General features: G+C 48.4%; 1 protein-coding gene across 1 annotated transcript in view; it reads left to right on the top strand.

Moving 5' to 3' along the window:
* LOC143655572 (uncharacterized) overlaps positions 1-5,378 on the top strand; it is a 29,849-nt gene extending 24,471 nt beyond the window's left edge. The window contains exons 2-3 of the mRNA XM_077126822.1: positions 4,474-4,561; positions 4,740-5,378. Coding sequence (XP_076982937.1) covers positions 4,805-5,146 — 342 coding nt within the window. The 5' untranslated portion in view covers positions 4,474-4,561; positions 4,740-4,804 and the 3' untranslated portion in view covers positions 5,147-5,378. The remainder of the gene's footprint in view (positions 1-4,473; positions 4,562-4,739) is intronic.
* The last annotated feature ends 11,504 nt before the right edge of the window (positions 5,379-16,882 follow it).

Below are 16,882 nucleotides of genomic sequence, written 5' to 3'. Positions count from 1 at the left end.
ATTTAATCTCTGTATATTTGTGAATGTTCTCATTCTTTCATGATTATTGAGATCCAGCTTCATCCCATTGTGATCAGAGAAAGTGCTTTCAATAATATCAATGTTTTTAAATTTATAAAAACCTGTTTTGTGTCCCAGCATATGATCTAACCTGGAGAATGTTCCATGAGCACTAGAGAAGAATGTATATTCTTGTGCTTTGGGGTACAATGCTCTATATATGTCTGTTAGTTCTAAATCATGTATTAAGTTATTTAACCTCTCTACTTCCTTGTTGATCTTCTGTCTTATTGTTCTATCTATAGAGGAGAGTGGTGTATTGAAGTCTCCTACTATTATTGTTGAAACACCTATCACTTCCTTCAGTTTTGCCAATGTCTGTCTCATGTACTTTGGAGCTCCTTGATTGGGAGCATAAACATTTATGATTGTTATATCTTGGTGAACAGACCCTTTAATTAGTATATAGTGTACTTCTTTGCCTCTTATGATGTCTTTACATTTAAATTCTATTTTGTCTGATATTAGTATAGCTATTCCTGCTTTCTTTAGGTTCCAAGTTGTGTGGAAAATCTTTTTCCATCCTTTCACTTTCAATCTATTTCCATCCTTGTGTCTAAAATGAGTCTCTTATAAGCAGCATATACCTGGATTATGTTTCTTAATCCATCTGCCAATCTGTATCTTTTAATTGGTTAGTTTAGTCTGTTACCATTCAATGTTATTACTGAAAATGTGTTTCTTGATTCTGCCATTATCTTTTTTTTTATTTTATTTGTCAAATCTATATATTCTTTTCTCTCTTTCTGTTTGTATTCTTTAAATTACCCTTAGTGGTTCTCTTCAATTCTGTGCCCTCCTCCAGACCTCCCTCTCCTGTCTTTTTTTTCAACCAGCAGAACTCCTTTTAGTATTTCTTGTAGGGTCAGTCTCTTGCTGAAAAATTCTTTCAGGACTCCTTTGTCTGTGAAAACTTTAATCTCTCCCTCAGTTTTGAAGGACAATTTGGCTGGGTAAAGAATTCTTGGCTGGAAGTCTTTTCTCTTTCAGGATCTTGAATATGTCATACCACTGCCTTCTCACCTCCAGGGTGCTAGTTGATTAGTCTGAACTTAGTCTTGTTTGACTTCCTTTTTATGTCATAGATTGTTTTTCTCTTGCTGCTTTCAGGATTTTCTTCTTCTCTTCAACATTTGACAGACTGATTAGTATGTGCCTTGGGGAGGGCCTATTTAGATTTATTCTGTTTTGGAGTTCTTTGGGCTTCTTTGGCTTGAATATTTATGTCCTTTATGAGGGTTGGGAAGTTTTCCTCCATTATATCTTCAATGCTCTTCCTAGCCCTTTATTCCTCTCTTCTCCTTGTGGGACACCAATGATTCTTATATTTGTATGCTTTGTTTTCTCTATCACTTCCCTGAGTTCCCATTCAATTTTTTCCACCTTTTTTGCCATTTGCTGTTTTGAGTCTTTGAAGTCAATTTTCCTGTCCTCTATATCACTTATTCTTTCTTTCGTCTCTTCAAATCTGGTGTTGTGTGCCTCTAGTATGTTTTTTATTTGGTCAACAGAGTCTTTAATCTCTGTGATTTCTGCTATTTTTCTATTTATTCTTTCAAATTCCTCTTTGTGCTTATCTGCTGTCTTCTTGATCTTCTTTATATCATTTGCTGTCCCATTTATTTTATTAAGTAGAGTTGTATGAACATCTTTGATTAGTTGTTCCAATATCTGTGTCTCCTCTGGTGTTTTAATTTTGTCATTAGGCAGGGCTATATCTGTCTGCATTGTGATATGCTTAGTGATCTTCTGCTGTCCTCATGGCATGGTGATATCTTGATTGATTTACTTTGGGAGTTGATTTCTTTCAGTAATCTAAGGCCTTGTGTTTGTGGGATGGTTGTACAGCAGGGAGCAGGGCACGGGGTGGAACACTCAGTGTGGTGATTGTTTCAGGGCAGGTATAGGCGCAGGTTGGGGATGTTACACTGATGCTTGTGAATGTGGGTGCCCAACGGAAGATGTAGCTGTGTGGGTGCACCAGTCTGGGGGAATAGCCCTGGTGTGTGCTGGTCTAAGGCACGGGGCCCTTGTAGACTGGGGGCAGCTGTGACATGGCTGCACAAGTAGGCATTTTTTCAGAGCTGGGAAGTGAGGTTGAGGGCTATGTATGTGAGCGGTTCTAGAACTGCTGTAAAATGGGATTCCCAGAGCTGAATGAGATGTTGGGGACCCATACACATACATGGGCCTGGGAGTGTTGTAAACAGATGCATTGAGCTGAGGGAGGGCGGGGTGAGGCTGTGCGACACTATGGGTGAAGCAGGGGTAGCCTGGGTATGGAGGTTGGTGTCCGCAGCCTTTATGCACTGGCAACAGCCTGCAGGGAACAGGGAGGGGAGGAAGTGCTCGGGAGGGGTGCAGGAGAGGTGGGCTGGGCTGCACTTGGGGTGGGGGTGGGGGGTCAGGTAGGTGCACTGGGGCCTAGTGGGGTGAGGGCGCCTGGAACACGGGGAATGGGAGCGGGTGATGGGGTTCAGGTGCATGGGGTGTGGGGTGAATTGCCTGTCCTGGGGCTGCACCGTTGAGGGTAGCACCCAGGGACCGCGGCCTGGCTGACTTCCCAGTCCCAGGCTCCCACCCGTGCACCCCCATGGGCTCCGCGCCTCCGCGCCTGGCTCCCGCTTTCTGCCTCCGTGCTAGACTGAAAGGATATATGTCCCCCAGGAACGCCATGTTTTAATCTAAATCCCATTTCATAAAGGTAAAATAATCCCTATTCAATACTGTATGTTTGAAACTGTAATCAGATCACCTCCCAGGAGATGTGATGTAATTGAGAGTGGTTGTTAGGCTGGATTAGGTGATGACATGTCCCCACCCATTTGGGTGGGTCTTGATTAGTTTCTGAAGTCCTATAAAAGAGGAAACGTTTTAGAGAATGGAGATTCGGAGAGAGCAGAGAATGCTGCAGCACCATGAAGCAGAGAATCCATCAGCCAGAGACCTTTGGAGATGAAGAAGGAAAATGCCTCCCCGGGAGATTCATGAAATAGGAAGCCAGGAGAGGAAGCTAGCAGATGACGCCGTGTTCACCATGTGCCCTTCCAGATGAGAGAGAAACCCTGACTGTGTTCACCATGTGCCTTCTCATCTGAGAGAGAAACCCTGAACTTCATCAGCCTTCTTGAACCAAGGTATCTTTCCCTGGATGCCTTTGATTGGACATTTCTATAGACTTGTTTTAATTGGGACATTTTCTTGGCCTTAGAACTGTAAACTAGCAACTCATTAAATTCCCCTTTTAAAAGCCATTCTGATTCTGGTATATTGCATTCCAGCAGCTAGCAAACTAGAACAGCCTCCCAGGTCTTCGGCCTCTGCAACCAGGGCTGCCACGTGTGGTGGAGAAGCTTCCCCAGGTCAGCCGCACCCCGAGTCGTCACCTTCTGTCCCCTCTCCAGCCTCTCTGTGGAGCAGGGCCAGTCTCTAGCTGCCCTGGTCGGCCGTCTTCCCGGAAGTCCACTCTATTAATTTCTTTTTACCTTGTGAATACAGGGCCACACTTTCATGTTTCTTTTTATACCTCATAATATTTTGTTGAATACTGAATACTATATTCAGTGTACTATATTATATAATATGTCATATTATAATACTAAATTATACTATAACATATATTATTTGTATATTATATTATACTAGAATATTATAATGTGGCAGCTCTATAAATCAGATCTCTCCCCTTCTGTGGTTTGTTGTTGTTGCTTGTTGTGAGTTGTTGTTGTTTGCTTATTTAGTGCCTTTTCTAAACTAAGTTTGTAAAGTCTATATTCTTTACTATGTGTGGCCACTGAAGTCTCTGTTCCACCAGCTTATGGGTCCACTGTTTCAGTTGCTGAAGCTGCAAGAATGCAATATACCAGAAATGGATCAGTTTTTACTATGGGGATATATTAATTTCCCCCAAATGTACTGTCCTAAGACCATGAAAATATCCAAACTAGGACATCAGCAGTATGACGCCTTCTCTGAAGGAGTCTGCCGGCGTCTGGGACGCCTCTGTCCTGTGGGAAGGCGTCTGCCGGTCTCCTTCTCCTGGGTTCTGTGGCTCTTCTGGCTTCGGTGGCTTCCTCCCTCAGCTTTTGTGCATGCGTCCTTGTCTTGCGGCTTCCTTGGGGCATCTCTGCAGAGCTTCTCCGACTCTCATCCTCTCACGAAGGACTCCAGTGAAATGGTGATGTGCACCTTGAACAGGGTGGGTCATGTCGCCATGGAAACGGCCAAACCAACAGGTCCCACCCACAGCAGGGCTGCACCCACAGAAGTGGATTAAAGGGCATGGCGTTTTCTGGGGCACATAGCAGCTTCAAACCACCACACCCACTGATAATTTGACAGAGATTTCCTTAAATACTTGGAACAAAATCAAAATCAAAACAAAACACATAAATTCTCCTTCTGTCTTTGCAGATTATCTCTGCATGAGGCCCCCATCAACACTTGGGCGGGCAGGTTTACAGCTCTGCTTTACCCTTCTCTGCCTTACAGGTCAGCAAGGGTGAGCGCTTTGGTTCTTTCTCAGACCTACTTTTAGTATGTGTACACGTGAGCTTCTAAATTCCCTATAATACGTGGGATCTTTTCACAGCTGTCAACCCTCCAAGCCTCTCCCTTCCCAGCCTCTTTCTTCTGAGGTTTTCAGTCCATTTAATCCGACTTTTATCTCTTTACCCCAGATGACAACAGTAATGTTTTAGACAAAGGCCTATCCTGAAGTCGCCCCAACCCCGGGGAAGCGTCCATGCGGCCAACGCAGAGGTGTGCCCTCAAGCTGCTCCTTCAGGAAGCGTCCATGCGGGCAACGCAGAGGTGTGTCCTCGAGCTGCTCCTTCAGGAAGCGTCCATGCGGCCAACGCAGAGGTGTGCCCTCGAGCTGCTCCTTCAGGAAACGTCCATGCGGGCAACGCAGAGGTGTGCCCTCGAGCTGCTCCTTCAGGAAGTGTCCATGCGGGCAACGCAGAGGTGTGCCCTCGAGCTGCTCCTTCAGGAAGCTTCCATGCGGCCAACGCAGAGGTGTGTCCTTGAGCTTTTCCTCCAGGGAGGCGCCAATCAGTTCCAAGCAGACAGCCATGACTGTTTTTAGAGTAAATCTCTGCTATTTGCCTTGGCAACAGTAACTTGCACCAGGAATGCAGGCTGCTGCCAAAAATGGGGGAGTGGAAGATGGTAAAGAAGTAAATTAAAATACCACAGAGCTCTCCTACCAAAATTCCACAGATTTTTTCTTTATTAACGGTTGTAAAATTTCTTAGATTCCAGAGTTCTTATTCCTATGGAAGGATGGAGCCTTGGAATCCCCAACTCTGTGTTCCAATTTGCCCAATTTTTGAGATTTTAAATTCATAAAATTTTTCAAATTCCATAGTTTTTTATTATTATTATCCCGGTTGTTGTAAATGATGTATTAGATTCCAGAGTTCTTATTCATGTGGCAGGACGGAGCCTTGGGTTCCTTACTCCACTTTCCAATCTGCCAGATTTCGGGGATTTTAATATCCATCCATTATTCGTTCAATAGTCATAAGTTGAGCTCCAGACCCAGTCTTATATTAGGTATTTTGGTCTTACAAGCTTAATATTCAGTAATAGTGTGATCTGACTTCACCGACAGTAGTTTGAGATCTACAGTGAGAGGTGGGGTGTTTCAGCCCTGTGCTGAGATGGGGAAAGGATGCTGAATTCCGGGTTCTGTACTTTCCAAAGAAGATAAACAAATGTACACAAATTGCATCAAAGAATATATGAGAATGGTGAAAGGAACTGAAACCATGTGATATGAGAAATGGTTGAAGTGCTGCTGGGTGGAAATGCTGCCAGATTTTTTTCTTAGTAACCCCAAGAGTTTAATCTAATACTATAGGAGAGAATTCCTGGGAAATGAGTCATGTCTTATTATCTGATGAACCTCCTGACAGTCAAGGATATTCAAAAAAGGAATCATTATTAGGGAGGCATCCATAAGTAGTAAAACCATAGAGAAGAAACAAGCTAATGCCGTCGAGGCAGGATAGTGGTCATCTTGAAGAAGCCGGGGGTGGCTGGGAAAGGCTTCCAGAGTCCTGACAAAGTTGTTTCCAGATGTTAGTCACATAGTTGTTCACTTTACGGATTCTTTAAATTTTACATTTGCACTTATCCACATTTTCATATGGACAACATATCTAATAATCAAAAGTTTAAAAATAATTTGAAATGAGTATGAGTACTGAGAAAATTTGAAGGCTCGGTGCGGTGGGGACAAAAGATGACCAGACCTTCTTTAACACTCATGAGATGGGGTGTTCCCTCCCCACCTTTGATTCTTCACCGGCCCATGAGTGCTTTGACAAATGAAGTACAAAAACCAGGACTCGGCAGTTTCTAGCTCTAGCCTTTGAGAGGCTCAGTAGCTTCCACCTTGGTCTCCTGAGGCGTGGCGCTGCAGAATTCCAACAGCCGAGCCCTGCCAGACAGCTCCAGGCTGAGCCTGCTTTCAGCCGGTCCTGCCCAGCTGTCGGGCGTCTGAATGAAGTCTTGGACTTAATTCCGATGGGACGAGTCTCCTGAAGAGGGAGCACGGTCAGCCTGGAGCAGAATTGTCCAGCATCGCTTTGCCCAAATTCCTGACCGTCGTAGTCATGAGATAAAACAGAATGGCTGTTATTTCACACTACTAAGTTTTGGAGTAGCATTTTACTCTCAATAAAGAATAGGCAAATATGAGCAAATGCATTAAAAAAGAAAATAAGTTCTAGTATTAACAGCAAACAAAGTAGAATTAAGGGTAAAAAAGCATTGTATTGGAGAAAAAGAGAGTGTTATTTTTAAATCAATGAAGTTTGCCGCCTCCTCTAAAGATAAAAGGGTCATAAATATATACGTGAATATTTATATGATCCTGGAATTAGGAAGGATCTTAAAACACCAAAGCAGAAGCAATAAAGAACAAGATGAACAGATTTGAATACATAAAACTTCAAGTCCCTGCATGTCAAAATTATTTCAGTATGAGCAAAATTAAAAGACTTTTTTATAAATTAAAAAAAAACTTATTTTAAAACAATTATACATTCACAGGAAGTTGCAAATACAGTACAGAAAAAGGTCCCTGCACTCTTCACCCAGTTTCCTCCAATGTTACATCTTAACCTCTGTATAACAGACCATCAAAACCCAAACACTGATGCTGTATGTACAGTTCTATACCGTTTCGCCACATGTGTAGAGTCATACAACAACCATCAGCCAAAGTACAGAAATACTCCATCCCTGTAAAGAGCACCCTCCGTGCAACCTCTTTACATACCCCGGTTCCTACCCACTGGCGCCTACCAGCTGTCCTTCATCGCCATAACCTCCTCATTTTGAGTGTTATATGAGCGCAATCACACAGTGTGTGCTTTCGCAATGGGCTGTTTTCACCCTGCATGGTGTCCTTGCGATCTATCCCGGCTGTGTCCATCACAAGTCTGCAGCTCCGTATTGCTGAGTCAGGTTCTGGGGCAGGGACGTGCCACAGCCTGTTTAACCTCTATGGATGACGTTTCAGGTGTTTCATTTCTGGCTATCACAAATAAAAAGTATTATGAACATTTGCATGTAGTTTTGAATGAAGGTAAGTTCTCATTTTTCTGGAATGAATGCCCAGGGCTCCAGTGGCAGGGCTGTAGGACAGTTGCACGCTTAGATTTTATGAAATTGACAATTTTCCAGAGTGGATGTACCACTTTGCACTCCCACCCCAATCATGAGTGATCCAGCTTCTCTGCACCCTTGTCAGCATTTAGTATTTGTCACTATTTTTTTTAATTTTAGGTCTTCAAACAGGTGTGTAAGATATCTTTTCATCATCTTAATTTGCATTTCCCTAATGGCCAGTGATATTGAATCTCTTTTCATAAGCTTATTTGCCATCTGTATATTTTCTTCAGTGACATGTTTCTTCATATCTTTTCCCCATCTTTAACTTTTTTTAATCTTTGGTTTGGGGAGTTCTTTACATATTCTAGATACAAATGCTTTGCTAAACATGTGGTTTGAAAATATTTTCTGCCAGTCTGTAAGCTTGTCTTTCCATACTCTTAATACAGTATTTAACAGAGCAAAAGTTTTTAATTTTGATGAAGTCTAACTTATTGATTTTTTCTTTTATGGATTTATGCTTTAGGTGTTATGTCTAAGAAATCTCACCAAGCCCTGGTTCCTACAGATTTTTTTCCTTATGTTTTTTTTCTGAAGGTGTTATAGTTTTACATTTTTAATTTAAATCTATGATTTTTTTTTTTTTTTGTATAAGGTGTGAAGTTTAAGTCAAGGTTCATTTTTGCCTATGGTTTTCCAAGTACTCCGACATCAGTTGTTGAAAAGACTATTCTTCCTCCATGAAATGGCCTTTGCCCCTTTTTCAAAGGTCCCCTGGGTATATTTATGAGTGCTTTATTCTGTTCCATTGATCAGTGTGTCTGTCTCTCTGCCAATACCACAATGTCTCAATTACCATAGCTACATAATGCCTTAAATTCAGGTGGAGTGACTCCTTCCGCTTGATTCTTTATTTTAAACTTTTTTTTTTTTTGCATGAGCAGGCACTGGGAATCAAACCCGGGTCTCCAGCATGGCAGGCAAGAACTCTGCCACTGATCCACCGTTGCACTTTTTTTTTAACTTTTTTTTATTGTATAGTGTTCTAGTTTGCTAGCTGTCAGAATGCAACACACCAGAGACAGATTGGCTTTTAATAAAAGGGGATTTATTTCATTAGTTCTTCAGAGGAAAGGCAGCTAACTTTCATCTCAGGTTCTTTCTTACGTGGGAAGGCACAGGATGGTCTCTGCTGGCCTTCTCTCCAGGCCTCTGGTTTCCAAGAACTTTCCCCGGGTGATTCCTTTCTGCATCTCCAAAGGCCTGGGCTGAGCTGTGAGCGCTGAGATGAGATGTGCTGAGCTGCTTGGGCTGTGCTGTGTTGAGTCTCTCATTTAAGCACCAGCCAATTAAATCAAATGTTGTTCATTGCAGCAGGCATGCCTCCTAGCTGACTGCAGATGTAATCAGTGCCAGATGAACTTCACAGGCCACTGACTCATGTCCACAGTAACTGGGCACCTTCACCTGGCCAAGCTGACAACTGAATCTAACTACCACATATAGTATATAACATATATGCAAAGCAAAGAAAGAAAAAAAAACAAGTTTTCAAAGCACTCTTCAACAAATAGTTACAGGACAGATCCCAGAGTTTGTCATGGGTTACCATTCCATCATCTCAGATTTTTCCTTCTAGCTGTTCCAGAATATAGGAGGCTGGAAGGAGTAAATATTTATTTATCATCATGATCAACTTTTTTTTTCTTTTTTATGAAAAATAACATATATACAAAAAAGCAATAAATTTCAAAACACAGCACAACAATTAGTAGTAGAACAGATTTCAGAGTTTGGTGTGGGTTACAATTCCACAATTTCAGGTTTTTACTTCTAGCTGCTCTAAGATACAGGGGACTGCAGGAAATGTCAGTTTAATGATTCAGCTATCATACTTGTTTGTTAAACCCAACCTTCTCCACTAAATTCTTTTTCATAATTGTTTTAGCTATTCTAGTTTTTTTGCCCTTCTAAATTTTTAAGTGTGGTCCCTTATAATATACTGAACTTCTTTCATGGATACTACTGGAAATTATAAAGAATTAACTAAATATTGGTGTGTGGTTAGACCAGGTATTCGCTAGTGATGTTGGATAAATGCCGAGTGAAGTGTCCACCTTCCTTTGCCTCTGGCCCACTCATGGCCTGTGGGCCTCTGGGCTCCGCTTCCATCACTGCATCCCCACTGTCACTCGGGCCCTCGTAAGCCCATGGGCTCCATCCAGCTCAGCTCCCCATCTCAGGATCCTTTCCTTACTCAAATCTGTGAAGTCCCTTTTGCTGTGTAAAGTGATTTATTCACAAGTCCCGGGGACCAAGGGGTGGCTGTCTTTGAGGAGCCCTCATTCTGCCACCCACACCTCAGCTCGCCAAGGCCAAGAAGCTCTCCCACAGGTGGTGAGGGCTGAGGGCGGTGGGAACCGTGCGGTGTGAAGGTCTCTGTAACCAAGAGGGGCATGTTCCTAAATCTAACCCATCGCCGAGGACATGGACGCTTTGTCAGTGGGACCTTTGACGAGGCAACTTGAGTTGAGGTGTGCATGATACAGCCCAGTTAGGACTATTACCCGAGTCCTTGATGAGTGGAGTGAATCCAGACACTAAGTGAGCCAGGAATTAAGACACTGAAACCAACGCAACCTGGAAGAGAAGGGAGACATCAGGAGGCCCTGCCATGGGGCAGAGGACCCGAGGTCCACCTGCTGCCAGCCCTGGAACACCAGCCTTTGGGGGAAGGACGCCTTGATCTGGACTCTCTGTTAGCCACAAAACTGTAAGCTAATAAATCCCCACTGCCGAGGCCAACCCCTTTCATGGCATTTGCTGGGCAGTGCAGGAGATTAAACCAGAACCCAAGCGCTGAGGTGGCCACTCAAATCAGGAGGCTCCTCAGACCTTACCTGTGCAGCTAAGCCATACTGGATCAAAATTCAGGGACCCATCTAGTGGGGGAAGGGAGAGGGACAGGGAGAACAGCACTTCCACTTATTTCCATTTAGTAAGTGCATTCATCTGGAGACGACTTTAAAGTCTTGAAAAGCTGTCCTGGAATAAGACATTCCATGCGGTTGCGGAGGGCTGGAACAGAATCAATCAAGGGGAAGGTATTTGTTAAGTATGAGAAGGTTTTTTTCTAACAATTATCTTTGTTCAGTTGAATGAGCCACCTCAGAAAAATTAAACTGAATGCAACTAGCCTTATGGAAAGCTCACTGCGCTGTCCCCTTGCCCTCTCATTGCACCGCGAGTGCCAAATCTCGGTTTAGTGCTTGGAGTCTTTACCTTTTCCATCAATTATCAAGTAGATGAGGCTGTGAAAGCGATGTGCATGCTGGAGCACTTCCAGTCTACAGGGCTCCACGTGCCCGAATTTAAAGGGGGACCTCTCAGAGTTTTTTTCATAAAGCTGGAATTACTCTCGTAATTACTCTCTTCTTTCTAACCGTATTCAGTTCTTACTTAGCCTGGATGTGCGCCAACCCCCACCCCCCCCCCGCCTCGGCCCCGGGCCCAGGCGCTGCCTCCCTTTCCCCCCATGGCAGGACAGCCCTGTCGGTCTCCGGACAGCTCGGGAGAAACTCGGGCGACGGCCGCGGTAGTCACAGCTCCTGCGGCAACATTCAGGAAGGAAAGGCCTTGGCGAGGCGGGCAGGGCCGGCAGGCTAGCGGGGCCCCGGGGTCGGGGGCTCCGCGCTGCTGGCCCGGCCCCTCCCCCGCCGGCCGGTGCGGGCGGGCGACCCCTGGCGGCGCGGAGCGGAATGGCGCCTTCCCGCCGCCGCTTTGCCGCCGCGCTCCAGCAGGGGTCAGTGGTGCGGCCGCGCCCGCCGTCCCGGCGTCTCCCGCAGGTCCCCCGAGCGAGGCGCAGGGTGGGCGCAGGGTGCCAGCCTGAAGGCCCGCAGCAGTCCCCTGCACTTTCTTTATTCCATTTCGTTTTGTGGTTTTAATTATTGTCACCGGTTTTCACGCCGGTGTCCTTTAGGTGTGCAGGGTGAGAAGCTGTTTCGGCGGAGGGCGCCGGAGCGGGGTCTCGGGCAGGTAGGGCAGACAGGTCGCTCGCACGGACGGGGACAAAAGAGACGGGGTCTCGCTATGTTGCCCAGGCTGGAGTGCAGTGGCTATTCACAGGCGCGGTCCCACTACTGATCAGCACGGGAGTTTTGACCTGCTCCGTTTCCGACCTGGGCCGGTTCACCCCTCCTTAGGCAACCTGGTGGTCCCCCGCTCCCGGGAGGTCACCATATTGATGCCGAACTTAGTGCGGACACCCGATCGGCATAGCGCACTGCAGCCCAGAACTCCTGGGCTCAAGCGATCCTCCTGCCTCAGCCTCCCGAGTAGCTGGGACTACAGGCGCGCGCCACCGCGCCCGGCGTTCGGAGGCGGCGCAGGGCCCTACTAGAGGCAGCGAGCTGCTGACGTCACCGGCGGGCTCCAGGGGGCGGGGCTGCGGCGCCGGCCCCCGCGCGGGAAGACTCGGCCTCCGAGTGGCTTTCGTCGTGACGTCACGGGGGCGGGGCCTAGCCCTCCCTTAACCAGCTGCATGCCGGCGCTCGGTTTACAGTTCCCGCTCCCCGGGTCTTCCCGTTTGCGTGCGCTGACAGCTCCTGGTGGCCTCACACACCGCAAGGAAAAGAGCTGACGCCGTAGTCAGGTCCCCCCGCATAGCCCCCCGCAGCACGCCATGCGCTGCGCCTTTTGAAGGACGGGCTCTCCAAGGCGGCTTTCTGGCTGGAAATCTGCCCTGATCTGTTGCCGGCCTTGGCGGGGTGCCCATGCGGGGCAGAGGTGGGGTGCAGCAGTGCAGAGGCCAGCTGGGTCTTCATTATTGGCACAAAGGGCACAGCCCTGGCTCTGCCGCTTATTGTTGGGAAAGTGGCTAGTATCTGGTAGATTGGTGCAGGAACTGATCTTTTCTGGAAATAACTTAGAAAAGTGCTCAGTGACCAATCCCTGAGACACAGGGGTTTCCAAGACCGGAAGTTTATTGCTAGGCCCGAGGCAGGAGATCAGGCGGCCTCTCCGCCCAAAAATGTCTCTCCAAACTGCAGCAATGCGGATAGTTTTATACTATTAAAAGACGGGCAGGTTTTAGGATAATCAGCACATTGGCTCCATGTAATTCGAGGTGCGCTAATTGTCGAGCATGCGCAGATTGTTTGCAGGCTTGGTCACGGAAGGATGTAAGAAAATGGCCCGTACCCTGATGATGGGTGTGGCTTTTAGTATTATAATGAGTCTATAGGCTTGGAGGTTAAAGTCTAAGCCCTGCACACGTCAGGTGGGCCCACTCTGGTTAGATCCAGCTTCCCTTTTCAAGATAACTTTGGACTTGGGGTGGGCTAGTCCTGGGCTGACCCAAGACCTTTCATTAATAACATTATGGATTTGTCTTTAGTGATCATAAGATTGTAAAGTTAAAAAAATATATGGATAAAATCTGTGCAAGCAAAGGTCACAAGGTTTTTACAATCTCAAGGGCACAAGATAAAGGCTGTGCAATCATTGTCAGAGATCAAGGCAGCTGATATCTGAGAGTAAATCAGAGATTTCTGGTATTTCCCTCTGTCTACTCTCATATGTCAGAGAGCAGATTCAGAAATCATAATCATCCCTAAAGTCCTAAATTTCTTGGTTACTCCATCAACCATCTTTCACATCTCCCTAGTCTCCTACAGACGGGTCCAAGCTTTCCCCTCTTTCTTCAAATCTGTCCCTCCTCCAGCTCCTCCCTTGCAAGAGATAACTTTGCTAACTCCTACCTAGATAAATTAAAGACCATCATACAAAAACTTTTTCAGCTCCTTGCTACCCCTGCCCCCTAACTCTAAATTTCTCTCTCCACCATCAGGGAAGGGAAACCTGTTGTCACTCCCGATTTGGAACTCAGTAAGTCAAAATATGCCCCTCAACCATCTCCTCCCCCCACCCCCATCTCTTCCACCTACAGAAAGAGATTCAGAGTTCTCTTCCCTCTTAAAAACAACTGACCTTGGTCCCTGCCTCTCTTTCCAAGTGAAATCTATCATTTCATGACAACCCAAATTATTGGTCTATGATCACTACATTCACTTCCTTAATAGTTTTTCTTCAGTCTTTCATGTTCTGAGTCCACAAATCCACTGAAACTATTCTAGCTAAGGTTCCCATACCATAATTGGCAAGTCTAAGGTAACTTTTCCGTTTATGTGACATAATTTATCCGCAGTCTGTACTACTTGTTACCAGCCCTCTGCCTAAACATCTCTTCTCCCTGGTTCTTACTGACGGTCTCTGATATACCCCCAAGCTCGGCTGGCTGTCCTCCTCTATCCACTTTGTAAATGTGTTCTTCCTCAGGGGTCCCCCCAAACCTCTTTTCACTCCCCCATGCTTTTCCTGAGTGATCCAGCCCCTCCCTTCTCAAGGCTCCCCAATCTCTAACTCCAATCCCTTGCTCTTTCCAGAGCTCCAGAATCATATTTTTAGCTCCCTACTGGATGTTACATTGAAATCATGCAAACTTTTCAAACTCAACATGTTTAGGAAAAACTGTTCTTCTCCCATGACTCCAAACTTGTCCCACTTCCTGTATTCTCAATCTCTACCAACATATAGAGTTGCTCAACCCATAACTCTGTCACCCTTGAGCATTTTTTCATTCATTCAACACTATTTATTTTCATGCCTATTCCACATTCAGCATTGTGCTAGGTGATGGAGATGAGGTGGGTATGAAGAAAGATAGGTGAGAGACAAGCAAATATGTAGCAAAAAAAGAAGAAGAAGAAGGATTATATTCCCAAGCTTTAGAGAAGGTGAGCCTCTTTGAGGGGTTGTCATTTACACTGGGGCCAGAAGGATAAGGTATCAGTTAAGGTACTTGGGCGCAACAACTGTCTGTAAGCGGAAGTAAACTAACTCTTTGAGAAGGAAGTGATCAGGAGAATAGGGGGGAATGTGGGAGAATGATATAATCATCTTTTCTTCCCTTTTACCATACTAGTAAAGTTTTAGTTAGGCACAGAAACACCCCGTTAGAGACCGTATTTCCTACTTTCCCTTACAGCTAGATGTGGCCAAATTCTCACCAGTGAGATCTGAGTTCAGGCGATGTGTGCAACCTTTGCATCATTGCTTAAAAATATGCTGGCTGCTCTCCACCTCTGCTCTCTGCCCTTCCCCAGAGTTGAAGATGAGGGAAGACCCATTGTAGTGTCCCTGCTCTAATCACTCAAGCGAGGACAACCTCCCAGGGGATGGCAGAGTTTCAGGAGGAAAGGAACGAGGTTCCACGAATGACTCTATGAAGCTGAGTCCCTCCTCCCTCTGGACTGTTATGTCCTGTCTCAGTGGAATCATTTTATTTGGGGGGTCTCTGCTATACCAGCAGGGTTTGTACTCTAACCATATAAGGAAGCTCACAGAAGCCAGCCCTGGATAACCAACTCAGAAAGGGCAGGAACTGACAGGCATTTAGGCAATAGAAAGTAATTAGCCTCAACTCTCCTGTAGGAAGAGTCTCATCTTCTAGTCCGAGTCCTGTATTCTACCATTTCTATGCTCACACCCTTTATTATAACCTTGTAAATAAAACTTTCAACCGGCTCGGCAGGCGAGGACCCTGCCACGGAGCCGCGGCCGGGCCTGCCCCGGCGCTCGCAGTGTCTGCGGCAGTCCCCGCTTGATGCGCATGTACGATGGTCAGCGGGGGCCCCGGCGACCCTGCACGCGCCGCCGCTGCTCGCTGTCCACACTCCAGATGCGTTGTGAACGAGCGACACCCTCACACCCAATGCTGGGTCAAGCGCACACGGCCTCAAATCGGTTGTTTTTAATAGTGCAGAAAACAAAGCGAAGCCGGCGGTGTAAGGCCCTCCTGGTCTGGCCGGTGGCTGACCGCGGCTCTCAGCGACTCCGCCCCCGGCCCGGACGGCGGGTCTCCGGCTGCTGCAGAGCCGCAAGGGCCCGAGGCGTTTATGAATCAGCCTCTGGAGGCGGAAAAGCGCCCGGAACACACGGAGGGGCTTCCTGGGGGGCGGGGGACGGCGGCCTGGGGGAGACCTGGAGAAGAGGCCTGGGGGAGGCCTGGGAGGGACCTGGGGGAGAAGCCTGGGGGGGTACCTGGGGGAGCCCTGGGGGCGTCTGGGGGAGGCCTGGGGGGGATCTGGGGGAAGCCTGGGGGGGACCTGGGGGAGAGGCCTGGGGGGTACCTGGGGGGTCTGGGGGAGGCCTGGGGGAGACCTGGGGGGGACCTGGGGGAGAGGCCTGGAGGGAGCCTGGGGGAGGCCTGGGGGGGCCTGGGGGGTACCTGGGGGGGGTCTGGGGGAGGCCTGGGGGGGATCTAGGGGAGAGGCCTGGGGGTACCTGGGGGAGAGGCCTGGGGGAAACCTGGGGGAGGTCTGGAGAAGAGGCCTGGGGGGGACCTGGGGGAGGTCTGGGGGAGGCCTGGAGAAGAGGCCTGGGGGGCACCTGGGGGAGAGGCCTGGGGGAGACCTGGGGGAGGCCTGGGGGGGGGACCTGGGGGAGGCCTGGGGAGACCTGGGGGAGACCTAGGGGAGGCCTGGGGGGGGGACCTGGGAGGTCTGGGGGGCCTGAGGGGGACATGGAGGAGAGGCCTGGAGGGAGCCTGGGGGAGGCCTGGGCCGGGCCTCACGTAGCAGTCCCGCCGCGAGGCCCCGTGTAAGGCCGCGGCTGACTCTGCGCCGCCCCGGCCCTGACCGCTGGGCTCCGAGGGCCGCCCGGGGGGGGGGGGGGGGGCTGACGCCCTAAAGGATACGGCGCAGCGGCCGCAGACGCAGGCGAGCAAGGGCGCGGGACCCGCGGACTGGCAGCTGCACCGCCCGCAGCCCAGCGCGGCGCGGACGAGGGCCGGGGGGCGTGGCAGGGCCTCGGGGAGGGGAGACGCAGCCCCACCACAGGAAGAGGGGGCCGCCGGGGAAAGGGGCCGGCAGGGGGAGGGCGTGACCTCCTGGGAGGCAGGGGAGGGGCGGGCCTTCGGGGCGAGGGGAGGGCGGGGCCCTCAGGGGGAGGGGCCCATGAGGGGCGGGGCCTTTACGGGTAGGGCAGGGGCCCGGGAGGCGAGGGGAGGGCGGGGCCTTCAGGGGGAGGGGCCAAGGAGGGGCGGGGCCTTACGGGGAGAGCAGGGGCCCAGGAGGAGAGGGGAGGGCGGAGCCTCCGGGTGGGCCATGGCGCCACCACCACGGGGGAGAGGCGGAGCCAC

This window comes from Tamandua tetradactyla, chromosome 14 (genome assembly GCF_023851605.1).
Source record: "Tamandua tetradactyla isolate mTamTet1 chromosome 14, mTamTet1.pri, whole genome shotgun sequence".
NCBI lineage: Eukaryota > Metazoa > Chordata > Mammalia > Pilosa > Myrmecophagidae > Tamandua > Tamandua tetradactyla.
The sequence above is the reverse complement of the archived record's forward strand: the minus strand, read 5'-3'. Positions and strand labels throughout refer to the sequence as shown.